This window comes from Trachurus trachurus, assembly GCF_905171665.1.
Source record: "Trachurus trachurus genome assembly, chromosome: 8".
NCBI lineage: Eukaryota > Metazoa > Chordata > Actinopteri > Carangiformes > Carangidae > Trachurus > Trachurus trachurus.
Genome location: NC_139905.1, coordinates 9,755,141 through 9,773,156, shown reverse-complemented (window position 1 = coordinate 9,773,156; position 18,016 = coordinate 9,755,141). Strand labels below are relative to the sequence as shown.

The 18,016-nt window shown below is 41.3% G+C and overlaps 1 protein-coding gene across 1 annotated transcript in view; it reads left to right on the top strand.

The window, feature by feature from the left end:
• The window catches only part of LOC310989616 (shisa family member 6), a gene marked incomplete at both ends in the record, with an annotated part of 69,019 nt that extends 54,198 nt beyond the window's left edge, over positions 1–14,821 (top strand). The window contains 4 exons of the mRNA XM_083976725.1: positions 5,318–5,380; positions 6,335–6,355; positions 7,968–8,096; positions 14,154–14,821. Coding sequence (XP_083832851.1) covers positions 5,318–5,380; positions 6,335–6,355; positions 7,968–8,096; positions 14,154–14,821 — 881 coding nt within the window. The remainder of the gene's footprint in view (positions 1–5,317; positions 5,381–6,334; positions 6,356–7,967; positions 8,097–14,153) is intronic.
• Positions 14,822–18,016: the final 3,195 nt, after the last annotated feature.

Sequence of the window (18,016 nt, the reverse complement as noted above, 5' to 3'; positions counted from 1 at the left end):
CAGATTGTGATGATGGTTCACGTGTAAACAGAATTAAAATTAATTCATGTGCAGAGTGAAATACTATAAGTGAGTGCACAGAGTGGAGAGAGTGACTTTTTTAAAATTCCCAGTGCGCTGAGAGACGCCATTAAGAGGCACAGAAAGCAGAGGTGGCATCAACAAGACATCAAAAATGAATAGCAGCCAATATTAATTAAAGCGCCGGCTGCATGCTTCAACATACATTCACTTTTTATTCTGCTGCAGCACTGAAGCACTTTGCCACTTGATGTTTGACACAAATCTACAGCCAGAAAAAGGAGGATTTTTTTTTTCCTGTGGTAAAATATAGTGTCCTCCAAAAAGAGCAGGGACAAGAAGTGAAATAAAAAAATTGCAATCACAACTTAAAGACAGTGTCCTTCAAACACTCACTTTGGCTTGTATGGAAGAGTGCGAGTTGGAGTGGGTTTTTCTTTTTCTATTCCTTTGACTGTAAAAAAAAAACAAAAAAAACATTGCCATCAGAAAAATCAACATTACTTTGGTGTTTATGGTGTTTTGTTTTTTTAAACAGACTCATTTACAAGCACGTCTTTTATTATCTCTGGTTATTTAATTAATTGCTGGGACAATTTTTTGCTTTGGTCTTTGATTAAAAAGATTTTTGCACCAATTTACAGCTCGCTGGAGAAGTCAAAATAAGCAAGGCTATTTTATGCATAATAATCAAGTTCTTCTTATTCTGATAATTTGATACTAAAATGTTTTGGCTGCAGTATCACCTCAAAGTGATGATGATAAATTGATAGTAGTGTGATTTCTTTCTGATTATCCATTTGGAAATTGATCTAATGCGGCTGCTCCAGTTTAAACTGTCTCCATTTGAGGGTTTTGCAGCTCATCGCAGGTACTTTAGAGGTTAAAGTCTTGGATAGTTCGAAGGGGCAGACACTTAATCGACAGCATGCTCCACACATCTTTCTCTCCTCCCCTCTGTGTCACTCTCCGTCTCCATCACACATAATATGCACAAGGGCAAAATGAGGTGATCTGTCCCACCAGGTCCACATGGTACTTCACACTCTGCCAGCATAATGACATAGCATGGGCTCTCTCCGTAGCCCGCGTCTGTCCATCAGCCTCCCCAGAGCGAGGCGTTTAAAATGGATCTGGGTCACAGTGGGATCCCCTCTGTCCACCCGCTGGAACCTGGAAGCATTCAATTCATTTGTGACAGAGCCGCCTGTATTACTCCGACCAATCCATGTGACACGCTTTACCGTCGGCGAGAGCTGCTGCATTATGCATTAACACTTAGCAGGTATGCTCTCCTCTGCATACTTTGCATAGTGCTGCTGAGGTCGGTGACGGGTGGATTCACAATGTTTCTCAATCACTTCTGGGGTCACATGACTGGAGCAGCAACAGATGTGACCTTTTTATGTCTTCTTCAGTACCTTCGAGGTACAGGGCTGCACGATGGTAACGTTAGTATTTAGTTTAGTGCTGGAGTCACAGGTTATTATTGAAATTATTCATCATCAAGTGTTAGGAGGAGAAAAATGTGAATATGCAGAATAAACCAAAAACAATAGTAGAAATGTGGTGGATCTTAATCTTAAAAGTCACTCACGATTGCATGGTGTTGTTATCAACTTAAAAACATTTACACTTGTGTGTTATATGATCACAATGCCTCTTTGGCTGAATGGTGTCACAATCTGTCCTCAGTGCATCTTGGGTGCGTTTACACCTCTACTTTCATGGAGTAACACACTGTCACATCAGCAAAAGATGAAGTTAATGTCAGGTGCAAATGGGGTATTTAGCTTTTCACTGTGTCTGTTTCTTGTAAATCAACTATTGATGGGTAAAAGCATATATCAGACAGGAAACTTCACATTTTTACTCATCAGTTTGTTTCAGCATCTTCAAATTTACTTGTAGCCAGTTCATTTTAACATTATTAAAATACTGTACATGTATGTCCAACTCAACACTGTGTATGTAGCATTTAACCCTTATCACTTGCACATGCTGCTCCTTATTCTTTGTAGATACTTTTCCATACTCATTTGTACATACATTACTTTATATCATGCAAGTATTTTATTCAAAAATGTTTTCCACTTTATTCTTTCTCTTATTTTTCAATTTGCATTGTGTGTAATTTGTTTCCTGCTGGAACACAGTAATTTCCCAGCCTGCGATCTTAATATTAATCTTAATGTGAAAGATGTTTAAAATCACTGTTATTGTTGCGGTGGGTGTAAATACAGAATTCGAAATAGGTTAAAAAAAAAAAACCTTATTGCCACCTGTTTTGTGTTAAATCACACAACATTTCGACAATAGTTTTTTCTGTCTCTAGTGAGCTCATCCCTGTCTCTTTGTCAGTCTGACAAAGTCCCTGTGCACAAACCAAGGTCCATACAGGCCTGTGCGTTTCCCAGTTAGTGGTGGGAAATTCAGAAAGCTGAACACCTGAATTTGGACTGTGAGCTTTCTCTGGGCTTCACTGAAGCTCTTGTAGCTTAATGGGAAAAAATCTCTGCAGCCAATTTTTTTTTCCTCCAACATCTGTTGCAGAGACAGAAACCAGCAGGAGACTGATGCCTGTAAATGATATGTTGAAATATGAGGAGAGTATTCAGGTGTGCTCATACATTTATGCAGCTAGTGTATTATGTTGCTACATTTTCTTCATGTGATGGATTTGGAGCGTCTTAACAGCAGGTGAAATGGAGAGAAACTCTTTCTACTTATCAGATTCTGGTGACTTCAGATTTGCACGATGAACTTGTCTCTGTCTGTTTTGTTTTTCCTCCTCTTTTTCTTGCCGTGAATGAGAAACAGCTGACGACGTGGAGCTGAACAAGTGATTCATGACCGTGTTTTTTGGGGTCCTCAGATTGTTGAGATGTTGCCACAGTTTACTTGAGGACAGATCAGATTTTTCAGGCGTCTCGCTGGAGCTCCTCGGTTCCACTTGAGCTCAGATGACGTTGTTATCCACAGGCCAAACAAAATTAAACCACTCCAGCCTCAGATATAAGTGTATTTGGTGTGAATGTGTTCCCTCCGACTGCTTTGTGCTGTGTGATCGCTCACCGGCTTGAATCGCGGCTGCGTATATACATCATTGTGTTGCTGGGGGACCAGACTTTCTCTTTGAAATGCACACTCCTCAAAAAAACAAATTACAACTGCAGACATTATTTTTAGTGTCAGAGCTGCTGCACAATAGCAGCAATAACATTCAGATATCTCACATAAAAGGAATAATTGGATCACACACATGTAAGCCCTGAACCAAGGAAAACCCATCCTCTCAGGGTGATAAACTTATGAACCCCGGTTAAACACTTGAGATACATTTTAATGTGTGAAATTCATGTGGCAGCTGCTTTTCTCTTTCCTGTGTGTGTGTGTGTGTGTGGGGGGGGGGGGGACTAAACATGGAATTACTTAGATAGTGAAGGGCTGTTATATATTTGGTGCAAAAACCAATTTAATTTGAAGTTCAAGTTCATAGCAGAGTAATTTAGCAAAAGTCAAACAACATTTGTCAGAAATGCCACAACCACCCGCTGAGAGAGGAACATCAGGACTGATCTTTACTGAAAGCAAAACACCCCCCCCCCCCCAACCCCCTCAGTCGTCTGTTCACAGCTAGCTAGAGCGCTCACATATGTTGTTTCAAGCTATCAGAGCTCTGTTTTTATTGTCTTTAGCACTCTTACAAGATGATAGATGAATATATTTAAATGCAAATGGGGTACTGCCGTCATATATCCGTGCTTTGTACGCTCTGCTGTTCAGAAAAAAACAGGTGTAATTGAATAAAGGCAATATTTCCTCCCTCTAAAATTATTTGAACTCCCCATTTCTGCTCGGTGATTGAGGTCTCAGATGATGCTGCTTTGTTCTTTTAACCACTCAAACAACACGTAACGACGTTAGCGCAACATCAAATGAGTCATTTCCAGCAGAGATGGATCACCACCAGCCGCAGCCATGTTCCATGTTCCCTTTTTAAAAGAGAGGCTGCAATCAATCATTTTTCGGGGCAAAGCGGCGTTTCACTGTGAATTCTGTCAAATGGAAGAAACACTCACAGACCCAGAACTGAGCGGTGACAGTTTACTGCCCACTTGAGACACACTGAACAAATCAAAGCTCTTATATCTAGTAATACAGCACAAACACTGACTGGAGTGGAGTGGAGGGGAAAAGCCACACTGATAATCTGCCGAACATGACGATGACATTTGCCGCAGTGTTACAGCAGCTTGTTGTTCAACAGAGGGAGAGAGTCAGAGTTTTCCCCAGGTTGTGACTTCTAGATAATCCACAAGGTGTAAGCATTATTAGGTCAAGACGAGGTTTTTAATAGGAACACGTTATCAACAAATGGACGATGCATTAAACCGGACTAAAGCTGGCGACACACACACACACACACAGGCTGCAGTGAGTGTGTATGGTGGTTGCATCGTCGAATTGCTGAGGCTTGCACACCTGTGTGTATTGATCCAATGCAGCCAGGAGGTGTGAGATGCAGCATGCAGGACGTGCATGTGTTCACCCATTTAACATGGGCTTCCACAGCCGCCACACACACACGTCATGCAGCCAGTGTGTAAACCCTAACATGCTCACAAGGGCAATGCTATGTCTGCCAAGTATGTTTAACTTAATGCAAACTCCTTCAGTTTGATGTGGTTATATTGCAATAATCAAAAGATACAGCTGACGTCAATGGAAATATAAACCAAACGAATGGAAAAGGTTAAAACTTTGATTATGGCCACTTAATTAAAAACTCATGATACAGCTAAAAGGAAAGTCAGAGGTCAATGGAATTTATCTTTGAAGGACAAGGAGCCTTTACACCACATAGCAATCGATGGAAGAGTTGTTGAATTACATCTGGATCAAAGACGAATAAGTAAAGAAGATCATGATCAATTTCATAACGACACTATTCATCATTCAAAGGTTAAGTTTAATTAAAACACTTCAAACCTGGAATTCAACACAGTCAGAGTTAGGTCGAGCCCTTGGACTGTCTTGTTGGTCTAAATGCTGTCTTTTCATTTCTAGTATGGACTCTGGAAACTGTTGGCAAACCTGTATCACAATACCACAAAGGTCAAAGAGGGGAGGTCTATTTTCTTTTGTGATTTGAGTGAACTGACCCTTTAATATCAAGGGCAAGGACTAAACATAGAGTGTGCTAAAGTATATCTACACCTGTTGTGTGAGTTTTTTTTTCCTCCTGTGAGGTGAAGCCATCGTGTTAACTCTTCCTGTTCTTCTCCGACACTAGGAAACCATCACCACGACTATCAGCACAGCCACCTGGACCTGACCGCCCTCACACCCAAAATGGGTAAGAAAACACACTTGTATAGACTTTTAATCAAATAATGACATATAAAGCGTGTGTACTGTGTTGGCAGACCTCATCCTGTGGCATCTTTCTAGTGCGAAAACTAAGTTTGAGTGAGATTTGATTGTGGTGAATGACCTGGTTTGACTTTCTAAAACAACATATGCGTTATTGTTTGTCTCTAAATGAAATTGAGCCTCGACATACTAGAGGTGGACCATTTCCAATTTTCCACGACTATGGTGTATCTTTCAGAGGGAAATTAAAATCTGAGAAGCTGATAAAGAAGACTTGTGAGAAAATGAAAAGCACAAAGAGAAAACAAAGTGTATGATAATCAGAGGATCATCTGTGCAGTTTGAAGTTATTGAAAAGTCAATTGCTGTTATTGCATCCCATCTATTTCTCTAAATGTGATTTTGTGTGAAAAGGGGCTGCAGCTTTCTGTGTGGAATTATTGAACGCTCCTGAAACAAGACGCCAATGAAATGAAACACCGTGTAATTAAAGAGGGAATCAGGCTTTATTTGTCATATAAAAAAGCCCCTCTGTGATTTTCCGAAATCGGCACAGGCAGATGTTTTGTGTCTGTATTTTTTTAGGTTGAAAAACTAAGAGTCATTATACAAAGTTTTCCACCATTAACGGAGTGCCGATGTTCACTTCCTGCCTGCGCTCGTCCGCCTCTTCAACAGGACGGCCTTTTTCCTTTTCACTGGGAGGAAAATGGGTTTCAAAAGTCCTTTTCACCACCAAATAAAACTCTTCAACCTGAGCTTTTGAAGTCTATTTAGCTTGTGACGAGGATTGTAGGTGCGATGCATAATTCACGAGTTGCTGGTTTTTGGTCTTTGTGTTAACCCATGGCAGCCTCCGATAATGGGAGGTTTGGTTGAAAACGTACTGTGCACATTGATTGTCATTGATCCTTTTTTTCTCACTTGGCTTTGTTAGCCCACAGACAAATGAGATACGGTAAGTAATACACATGCACATGGTGTTTATGTGTATTTTTCTTCATCTTTTCTTATTCATGTATCATGTAGAGTTCAGAACTGTTTACCTGCACAGTGGGGGTCATTTCTATTCTCCCTTTTTCTTTCAATTTTTTTTTTTTTTTTGTATAAGTGCTTGTGTATTTTTTGCAGTCACAAAACTTCACGCCGCTGCATTATAATCCATGACCTTTAGTCCAATCTCTAAATCTTTTCTTTGCACATTATTTCTCCGTCCTTCACTCCTCTAACTGGCTCTACCTTTCCCCACAAACCCGCACACACACACACTTTTTCCAACCCAGTGATCGTCTCCCCTCTACACCATATGTTCTTCGGTGTTGTGTGTCCCTGTCCTCCTTGCTGCAGTAGTCGCCCGGCCCTATTTTTAAATCCAGAGTCCCTGCCCGTATCCCGGCCCTCCCCACCCACTGAGCCTCCTGACCCATGACTGGGCGTCCCAAATTCTCGAAGCCACGGGAGCTCCGCGCGGTGCAGGGAGCCTTAACGGTGCCACACATATCAGCGATATCCCAAAATGAAGCGTTGAAGAGAGGATACTCGAGCTTGCTGTCAACAGACGCAGTCTCCAGCTGCCTCAGCAGTAAAGATAACTAAATCGTATTGACGCTACAACTTGTCAACATTCAGCGAACAATCACATCAGATGCCCGGGGGGTGAAAGTGACCAGACTCCCTTCAAAAATCAGCAAGTCTAGTTTGCCTCAAGGAAAAACACTGCTCCTTAAAACCACATCTTGACTGCTGCTGGTGTTCTTGGAAAGTTTGTAAAGGACAAAATCATTTGAGGAATCTTAAGTTCAGCCAAGCAAAGACATGTTGTTTTTTTTCTTATTTGGAGGCTGTATATTGGGAATTAGGTAAGGTGAATTTATTTGTATCGCGTATTATCATACACAGAGGTCATTCAATGTGCAGAGCAGAAGGCAAGACAAGGCGAGTTTATTCATACAGGACCATTCAGACTCTAGTCTAGGCGATTCAAAGCGCTTTGCAGGGGCATGGAAATACATTGAAAATAGAGCATTAGGTGGCATACTGTAGGATAGAAAAAAAACAAATTTGAATAAATGAAAATATTTGAATAAGTTCTATGATGATTGCATAAAATCAGACAGAAAAAGTTTGAATGCGTCATGTCATTGAGGTCATAGTGACCATATTGTGGAATTGGCTTTTCCACATAATTACATACATGCAAAGTCTCCAAGCTCCTGACACAATGGGTTCTGCTATAGTTTGTCCCCTGAATGCATCAGCTGTTTGTAGCTAAATAAAAAAGAGTCTGATGAGACTTATTTTTGCTTTATTGAACCACAGCATTTTCTTGTAAAATTTAGTTTGAATGCACCTTTTTATGGTGTGAAGTGGCTCCCTGCAAACAGACGTGGTTTAACAGAAACGTTACCGGTCTTCTCAGGCACATCTTCTTTAAAGCTGGCCTCCAGTAGATCGATCCGATGGTGCAGTAGTTCACCTAAAAGCTGCCATTCATCCCCACCTCCTGTGTACTGACTACCCTGCACTGCTTCCTCCTCCTCTGTCCCCCTCCCTCCCCACTCCCACTGTAGAAAGACCCCAGCGGATGAACAACATCCTGACCTCGGCCACGGAGCCCTACGACCTGTCTCTGTCCAGGTCCTTCCAGAACCTCAGCCATCTGCCGCCCTCCTACGAGCTGGCCCTCAAGTCTGACTTAAGTAAATACTCCTCCTCTCTCCACAGATTAAGTAGGTGGTCCTTCATTTGTCCTCCGCCGCCGTGTTTTGCCTGATGCATTGAGAAAAAAAAAGGCAGGGAATGACGTCACCCCTGTGCCCTGTGCATTAAAAGGGTTGCCGCATTCACCGCGTCTGGCCTGATTAAACGTCTGAATGTCCATTACAGAGACATGCATCATGATAAGTATCTCCAGATGTTTGGTGCCTCATCATGCAGATAGTTCTCTCATTTTTTTCCACCTTTTTAGGGAAATAAACTCCTTAAAATGCATGACAACGTGCTAAAGCCTCCATACTCATTCCCATCGACTCATCTATCGGCCCATCGACTGACATCTAATTGGCGTGTAATTTGGCTCCATCTGCGGCCCATGTCATGTTGCTAATGTCTCTTAATGACATATTAAGAGTCGTTCTTTTTTTTTTTTTTTTCCACCCGAATGCCTTCTATAAGCCAACAGGATGGTGCTTTAATATCCAAGCGATGCTACACTTCATTATCTTTGCTATGGCATTTTCAGCTCGGCGGTGACGTGGATGCTGCCATTTCAAACTCATGACCAGTGCATGCCTGCCCGTTCTTTAGATTAGATGCATACTCTGTGTGTTTATCCAGATGTTTGTTTATGTATCCAGGAAGTCGGAGTGGAGTAGTTAAACAAGAGTCACTTACAAAAACACATTTACAATCCACACGCAGCAGTGACATTTGAATGAATCACTCCAGGTCCAGTTTTTATCAAGTTCACTACAGATTCTCTATTTGAACACTCGAATAATCATGTGTGGACAATGTGTGAATTTGCCATAGAATTTGCTATCAGAAACGCATACCGATTGTGAACCGCTAATAAATCCCTGACCTTATCCGAGGTTCCATATTTGCGAGGATTATCTGGTTACCATAGTAACACACAGGCAGGATCAGCACACAAATATGTGGAGTCATACGTCAAAGACCTCACAAAAGAGGTTTTGACGTATTCTCCTACAGTAACGGTCCCCACATTGATCACTGATGCTCATCATCAGTGGTTTCTTCTTCTTCATCATCCTCTTCTTCAAGTCCAGTGATGCAATTTATAAGATGATGTCATCAAACCCAAGGGTGTCCTGTTAGTTTATAGGACGTCATGTCTGCACCTACTGGTTCATCTGGACCCATGGAAACAAATTTAAAGTTACACAACAGAGAGCTTTATACAACAGACCAGAAATCATGACTGGAAAAGGATCCTGTTTGAAAGCCCTAACCCATTTATAATCTATAAATTATTGAGAATAAATAGGGTTAACCCAACATCCCTGAAAAAGACTAAAGAAGATGGATGGCTATAGAGAATTAATGAATGTGTGCAGAATCAAGGTCCTTTGGAAAAAGGCCCGATGTTGTATAGTGGCCTTGTGGCTTAATGGAGAGAAAAAATAAACGTGTGGACAACAGTGTAAGTGAATTCATGCAACTCTATTTATTTAATCTGATTATTGTGTGCAGATAATATCAGTGTGTGTTGGATCTGATACAGAGCTCAGGAGGATTTTACGTGCAGTTCAAACAGAAACTTTAAGGTGCCGCTAGAGAAAGCGTTTCTATAAAACCAAACATTGTTAGTCGACTGTTCACACTTCAGATCGTCCACTGGAGACCGTCTGTTTTTCAGTTTCCAGACAATCTTTAAATGTTTGAATCAAGTAAACAGCGTTTGAATACGCGCAGCTACATGTGTTGTCATGTTGTGGAGGCTGATTCAAGCAGCACAGTGGAGACACGCTGCATGCTTGCAGGTGTATTATGTTGTGTTACCGTCCTTTTAGTTTTAAAATGTCAGTAAAAACGCTGCTGTGCCAGTCGTCCAGAGGATTAGAGTTGTGGCCTTTTCTACAAAGCAACAACACAGTATTTGCAAGAATTCAATGCATAACAAATTGCTGCAAAGTTGCACCGAACACACGTGAATACGCTGCTCACTGTCCTTGAATCTTAAGAGGTAATTCCATACTGGGAGAGAGCTTTTTTAAAAAGTGCCATTGGTCCCCTCTTCTTTTTTTCTTCTTTTTTTTAATGGCACACTTAGGTGATAGGAAAACATGCATCGGTGCAATCTCCTTTCAGCGCATTCAACATTCGTCTTTTATACATTTGCCTTTTCTCTCCCTTATCGACTGGAGGCTTTGCTCTTATCTCACCAGAGCCTTGTACACACACACACAAAATCACAGAGATGAATCACGGCGAACTGCAAAGAGGCTTTTCGAATTTGAGACAGGAGCCCCGCAGAAAATTTGTCAAACAAGCAAGCAAAGTCGTCTCTTGAAGAAAGCCCTTCCACTTGGGGGGAGGGGGGAGACATTAAATAGTAGGTTGAAGCATGAGTGAGGTCTTTGGAAACAAGCCTAAAAGTAATATAATTACTTGCTGTTTTAATTAAACCCATCTGGAGAGATGATGACGACTGAATTAAATTAGTACGGTTTATTTGCAATTTTAAACGATCGGTGCATGTGCGGGTGCGCGTGTGCCATCCTACAGTGATGTCAACGAGGCGGAGATTGAGGACGCTGCTCTAAAATAACCTGCTCCTCCAAGGAGGCAGCTGAGATGGAGGGGGAAACCAATCTTATACCTTCCTGTTGTCTTTCACCTTAATCACCTTGAAAGGAATTCAAACACCTTTTAGAGCAGATGAGCCACCTTTTAATCCTCTCACAAAGAAAGAATAAACATAAACATAATGACGCTGCTGCTTTCTCCCTTTAAATTCCACCATGCCTGCTCTGCACTGCTCTAAAGATCACTTTATAATTGATGTTCCACCAGTTTGGAAAGTGTTAGTGCATTATATGATTACAGTCTTCTACAATCAATAGCTGACACATAAATACACCGGCTATATTGAACCTAATCTAGCAGAGTGGGAGCTGGGGTTTAATTAGCCACTGTTAGCAATTTCCTGTGTTTGTAACTCCGCTGCATGCTTGGGACCCTTTAGCCCTCTCGCAATCATGTTAATTGTAAAGGGCTGCAGAGATGGGATCGAGCAATGTGCATCACCCCTCTTAAATCATTTCAGTCAGTTAAAGTGTAAACAGTGTAACATGTGTAGGCTCATAAAAAGCAGGACTTAAATCAAGTGGCAGCTCTAGAGGAAGACAAAGTGCATTTGTACTTGGCCAATTTCAAGGAGCTGAGAAAACCTCTACTGACATTAGTATTGCAGCGAATGAAAGCTCCCATATAGAATAAAAGTAGATCTCCATGTCCATTCTTTATTATAAATGATGTCCATGTTCAATATTACAGTAATACCATGAAAACATCAAAGTGCTGAGTTCAAAGAGAAATGCACACAGCCTGTACTCAGAAACTGAGCCTTCAAACAAGCCATCAGGACTTCTGTAACTTTGTGATGTCACAAAGTAGTCATTGCCCTGCCATGCCACATTGCTAGGGTAACCATTTTATAGATAGATGGATAGATGGATAGATAGATAGATAGATAGATAGATTGATAGATAGATAGATAGATAGATAGATAGATAGATAGATAGATAGATAGATAGATAGATAGATAGATAGATAGATAGATAGATAGATAGATAGATAGATAGATAGATAGATAGATTCTAGGTCCAGTTAAGAACAAATACAAAAAGACAGAGAAGGGGGGAAACAAAACGGGGTTGTCTAGCAACCCCTTATTAAAAGACACTTATACCAGTGTTTCCAGAGCAGTGACAAATAACGTGGCACTGAATGCAATGTTCGTCAGTTACAAAACAATCTTTTGGATTTTCTGAGTTATTCAGACGGCAGATGAACTTAAACATGATGTTTCTTGAGACAGATTGGGGAGTGTTGACTAAACATTTCGGTGGCGCTGGTCCATCTGGGCCTTTTTAACAAAATTGTCAGTGAGTCATTGTATGCCACTTGCAGTCTCCGAAGGCTCGCTTTTTTATAATTTGACCACAGATGTGCAGTGTACAGCAATAAGCTTTAAACAGAGCCAGCTTCACTTCATCAGAGTGAATCAAGTACACATTGTGATCCATCAGTAGAGTTAGTCGGCCTGGCTGTTAAGCATATCAATCCCTGTCCTTGTTATGCTTTTATGTTGTAGTAAAAACGAGTGGCAGTGCACACGCTGAATTTTGCAAGGTTTACAAAATTTACACCACCAAGGTCTTTGTGAACCAGATCAAGCATGTGCTGGTTGTGTCCCATAAATAAATACAGCTTTGGGTACATGTGAACAGTATCCCGCCCTCAGGCATTTAATTTGACACATTTGCAAACATTTGGGAAAATGGCACAGTAGAGAAAAAAGAAAAAAAAGGGCATGACCCCCCCAACCGCCTGCGTCATTGTTGCCTTTTTAGTGGTGCATTTATTGTGCTTTTTACCTATCAAAGGGAGACATAATGAATTCCTCCCACATTAACATTTGAGTGTGTAATCACTCCAGATCTCTCACAGTCACTGGGTGCTTTAGCTTGACCTATGAATGGAGCTATGGGCCACGGGCTTGTCAATTGTCTCTATACTTGTAGCCTCTGGTTGAGTTTGGTTGACATTTTCTGCCATAATGTCATATCTAAACCGATCCTTCGGGGAAAAACTCTGGAGCTCATCGCCACGGGCCAGAGTCGAGCTCCCTTCATTAAGAATGCACAGAACAGTGGACATGAAACCCCTCGTGGTGGGACAATAAGGTGACCTTCTGTATCCAGGCGTGACATCTCTCCCTGAGCATCCAGACAAGTAATCCCCCTCGTCGCATTTCTCTGTGAGTCGGTGAAGCGTGGTATGGTCCCTGAAACGGCCGTTCACCCTCTGTGTTCGGCAATAATTAATGGCCATACAGGTAACGACCCCTCAGCCGCAACAGTTAATCAGAGAGCTTCGGTGATAGTGTCCCCCTGTGTGTCAGAGCTGCCAGAAAACAGGTGATTCCCACTCCCGTAATGACTTTAACATTAGAGGTGTGTTCACGCAGCGGAGAGACCGACCGACCTGCTTTCTGGCAGCGGTATCAAACGACCGGTTGCTCATTCAGGCACCAGCAGCGCGTGAACTGTTGAGTACTGTGGCATCCTGATGAGGCCTCTGTGCTGAAGGACAACTGCGCTGATGAGAGTCTGAGTTTTTTTTTAATGGAGAAAAAGGACAAAACAACTCAAAACAGTCTGAATAGGACCGACTCGCCAACTGTTGTGTGTGCTCATACTCATTATCATCCTCTCAACAGCAGCCAGAAGGTGCAGACATTAGCATTTCTCTCCCTTGAGCCTTTCAACAACTCTTCCTCCCTCCAGTCAGAATATTTACATCTAAGGTCCAACCCATTTAAACTAGTTAAGGATTAACCTAAATTTGAGAGTGACACTTCAATAATGTCATGATTATAATAAGCTTGTACTCGTATTGGAAACTCGGTCATGGTGCTTTGCTGAAGGGAGTCATTTTGACACCAACAAAAACATGTTGGCAAGAAGCACTCCTACTACCAGTAGGATTGCAGATCTCCCTTTTTTCATATTTTGTGGGCAGACATCATCAACACATTCAGGGAAAAACAAAACATCCAAAAATCTGATCAAAACTTTACTGATTCCAAACTATGTCTCCATCGAGTTCCACAAGTCATTGGTGCTTGAATATTGCAGATACTGTATATTTGCAATACTTAAGTCCTACAGGGCTTTTGCATGCTCACGCATGGGTTGCAAGATTTGTTTGTATGTTTGTTTGATTTGAAAGAAAAAACGATCTCATGCGGCAAATTTGCAACTTGCATGTTGCAGATTTGGTGTAATGGGTCCCTGGAGCTCCGTCGTTACAGTGTTATTGATTGTTATTGAGAGGTATTGAACTGCTGTTTGGAAAACAGAGAAGGATACTCATTCAGAGAGAGATGTTTTTTGCAGCTGGAAGTACTTAATAACCCATTTCATGAACAAAATTGTACAAATGTCCAAGGACGTATGTGCATTCAAGGTAAATCCAGAAGTCACATCTGTTTTCTCGTTCCCCAGGTGATAAAGACATCGATGAGTACTACACAAGGAAGCATCATCATCCCGACTTCGGCGGCCGGGGACCGACTCACATGGTGAAGCTGAACCCAGATCCCCAGCAGCACCAGCACCAGCAGCATCAGCAGCATCAGCAGCACCAACAGCACCAACAGCACCAACAGCACCAGCAGCGCCAGCGTCGCCCACGAGTTCAGAGGGCCATGTCCCAGGACCACGTCCTGTCTCCTCCCAGGACGCCGCGTCGTGGAGACTACGGCTTATCTTCCTACGGCGTCATGGCCGCCGCCGCGTACGGGAGCAGCCGCCACCTCTCAGAGGAGCAGCTACTGTCGGCGGACCGCCTCCACTCCCAGGATCCCTTGCTGCTGTCCCCGGCAATGAGGCGCGACAAGTTCCGGGAGAAGGCGATGGCACGGGCAATGTCTCACGCCGACATGCTGATGCCAACCACGCCTGTCATGGACCGCCACAAGATGACCAAGATGCACTCTCAACCCAGTGCCTCTAACGACTCCTACAACACGCTGACGGTCAACCACCACGTGACCACGTCTAAGAGGCAGGCATTTGCCTCCCGACGAACACACACAGTGGACCACCTACAGTATATTCCCGGCCACCACCACACATACCGCACTGCCAGTAAGAACGAGGTAACTGTTTAACCGCAGAGTAGAAGGATTCCCGAGACACACCACGGACAGTCTTCTCGTTAAAACAACCTCCTGCATTAAAAAAAACAAAAAAACTCTTCCTGCTTTTTAGCACAAGCTTCCTGTGTCATCCAGATTTTTGGGGTAACTAGAGTCAACCCTTGCAAAGACATTTCTCTCTTAGAGCATCATAAGGGCTTTGAGCACTGACACAAAGAGGGATCCTTCATGTCAGATATTGGACAGCATGAAGAAAATATTTTTTAAAACTGGACAACGGACTGGAAGGGAATTGTATCGACTTTATAAATATATAAATATACTATATTTACGATTTGTATTTTCAGTCCTTGTTATAGCTTTAGAGATTCTCATTGACTGATGTAAGCACTTCAAGTGGTGCCTCTTAAAATTGTCCCATTTCAGTGATGAAGTGGATTTGTGGGTTAAAAAGCACAATTAATGAATTCCCTTGTTTTGTTTATTTACTTTTTGGTTGGTTTTACTCTTCTTCTTTGGTAAATGGCCAGAACATATCAGCTTATTAGTGAAAAGAGAGGCTATTTTTGTTGCATACAATAGATGATTGTAAATAGGCTATATTAGCAGCATTAAAAACAAGAGAAGCTGGCCGTTTGGCGCTATTATTTTGTTTTTTCTTCTCCCACCTGGAATCTATAATAGATTCACAATTAATCATTTTAGTTTTAGATAAGGCAAAGATCCCTGATTAATATTATTTCCACAGATGTCTGCGAAATATGTGGATCTAATATGTACAAGGGAGATATATTTTTTCTTTTTTTAACTGTGCTTAGTAGCATAGAGTGATTGTGTATGGAACGCCCTTTCACCAATATCAATTGGCAGCTTCACTCGACAGACGTAAATCCATCGGCGAAATGGAGCCTGATTGGTTGTTTGAATTTGCATCATTTTCGTTCACACATCCCCTCGCTTTTGCCATCCATGTGATGACCCTCCCCCGTTCCATCCCGTCCCAGTTTGTGATTGGCCAGCTGCTTCCTTCCCTACGCATCAGGTACTATGTGTCACTAAGGAGTGTGTAGGTCCAGTTGTAGTTTTGTGTGTCGATGTGATGATTGAAACAATCAGTACTAAGGAGGACATCATAATCATTAGCATTAATTAAAACTGTGAACTGTTTGTCCAGATGTTTTCATCAAAGCAATGCCTTATTGTATGGAATCCCATATGCTCTTAATTGCAACAATCACGCTTTTATCGCGTCTCCTTGTCCTTGCTTTTTGTGCAATATTACTGATTATAATTTACCAGCAGAACCAGCAGTAAAAACCTGTACAGTGACGGATGATACAGTACATATACCTCAAAAAGACGTAATTCAATTGAGGAGGTTCTCGAACTGTAAAAGGGAAGAAAAAAAAAAAAAATCTAAATTTACATTGTACTCTTATTGGAAATCAGTTCACCTGTTCACATGACCTGAATTAGCTCTGCTTAAGCTTCATCAGCTCTTAAGTATGTGTACAGTGTTTTGTGTTCAGCTGTTCAGTCAGATTATCTGGACTCTTCATGGGTTCATTTGGTTCCTTGTAATTCAGACCCAATCTGGGGTCAGATTGGTCAGAGTTCAAATTAGATTTCATTTTGTCAGGTTGGGTAGAGTCTCATCACAAGGATGTAAGTCTTTGTGCAAATGGCTTCAAAAGGACTCCCTGCCTTTTAAGATACAACACCAGTGGGTTATAATCATAGTCTGGCAAAACATATTTGTAAACTATGTAAATCTGATCTGATAGTTAGTGTGGAAGTGCAAGAAGACTTGCTTTTCTTTTCAAGCTCAACTTTGAGTTAATTGGTAGAAAGTTGTTCTACTGACAAAGTCTTTATTTTGAATGTCAGAACTAAATCTCAAATCCAAATCAAATCAACGAACAATTTACTTTCAAAGTGAAGTCCCAAATACTTTAGGCTCAAATCACATCCCAGATTAAGGTAACATAGTCCAAGGTCAAGTAAACTAAGTCCTAAAACCAGTCCAACCAAATCAGTCCTACATCAAAGTTCAAAGTCCACTATCACGTCCAAATTGAAGACAATTCACTTCCTAGTCAAGTTCCACATCACATTCAAAGTAATGGCAAATTATTCCAATTTCTAGAGTACTAGATCAAATTCCAACTCAGGTCCTAAATCAAGATAATCAATCCCATGTCAAGTGCCATGTAATGACAATTACGACTGAGGTCAAATTTCAACCCCAGACAAATCAGTCCGTCATCAAGTCCAAAGTAAAGAAATCCCCAAATTACACAAATGTAAGTCAAAAGTAAAGGGTCAAGTAGAGACAGGGAAGAAGAAGTTGGTTTACTTTCCACTGTGCCCAACATTTTAGACCCATGAAGACTTCTACTGAAGAGATTAAAAGTTGGTCTTCAATGAAAGCTGGTCTTCAAAATGAAAAACTCTGTACTTATGTAGACTTGCACTGTTGATTCCCACAATGCCACGAATGATGACATTAGTTATATGTTGATTATTGTACAAGTAAAACGCGAGGACTGCTGATTCTTCAGACGTTCAAGTTGTAGGCTACTGTATAGTATAACTTGAATACAATGTTATTTGTGATGGAACTGTCTGATTTCAATAGCAGGAAGACAATGTCTCTATACACATGAATATACATGGTTTTGTTGATACACACTCATGTAAGTTGCACATTATTCTTCTGTTGACAGTCGTAATATTTATTTAAATAACTATGATGTATTGACAATGTAGGGATGTGGAAAGTTGGCCAAATGTATCTTGAGTTTAACATAGTCATTTCTCTAACTTGACATGCTAATTTACTTTTATATGCCAGGTCTGCATTAAATGATGTCAATCAGAGGTTGTTTTTCCCCCTAAGATTATTGTCTTTGTACATATGATATGATTTTGTTTCCTTTTTCTAGGAGATTGTTTGCAAAGTAACATTCATCAGCTATGGGTGAGGGAGGGTGTTAATTGTTTAGTAGACTGCTTCAGACAAGTTTCTGTACCCATAATCCTCACTCAATGAATCCACACATCTTCCCCTTGTTTTCACTTAATTAATAATGATGTCATCCCAAGAGCCTTTTTCTCTATGTGCAATATTTCCTGTTCATGCAGTATAACTATAGCCACTTACTCTCTTTAAAAATGTTGTGAGGTTCATTTGCTGCCATAAAGGCT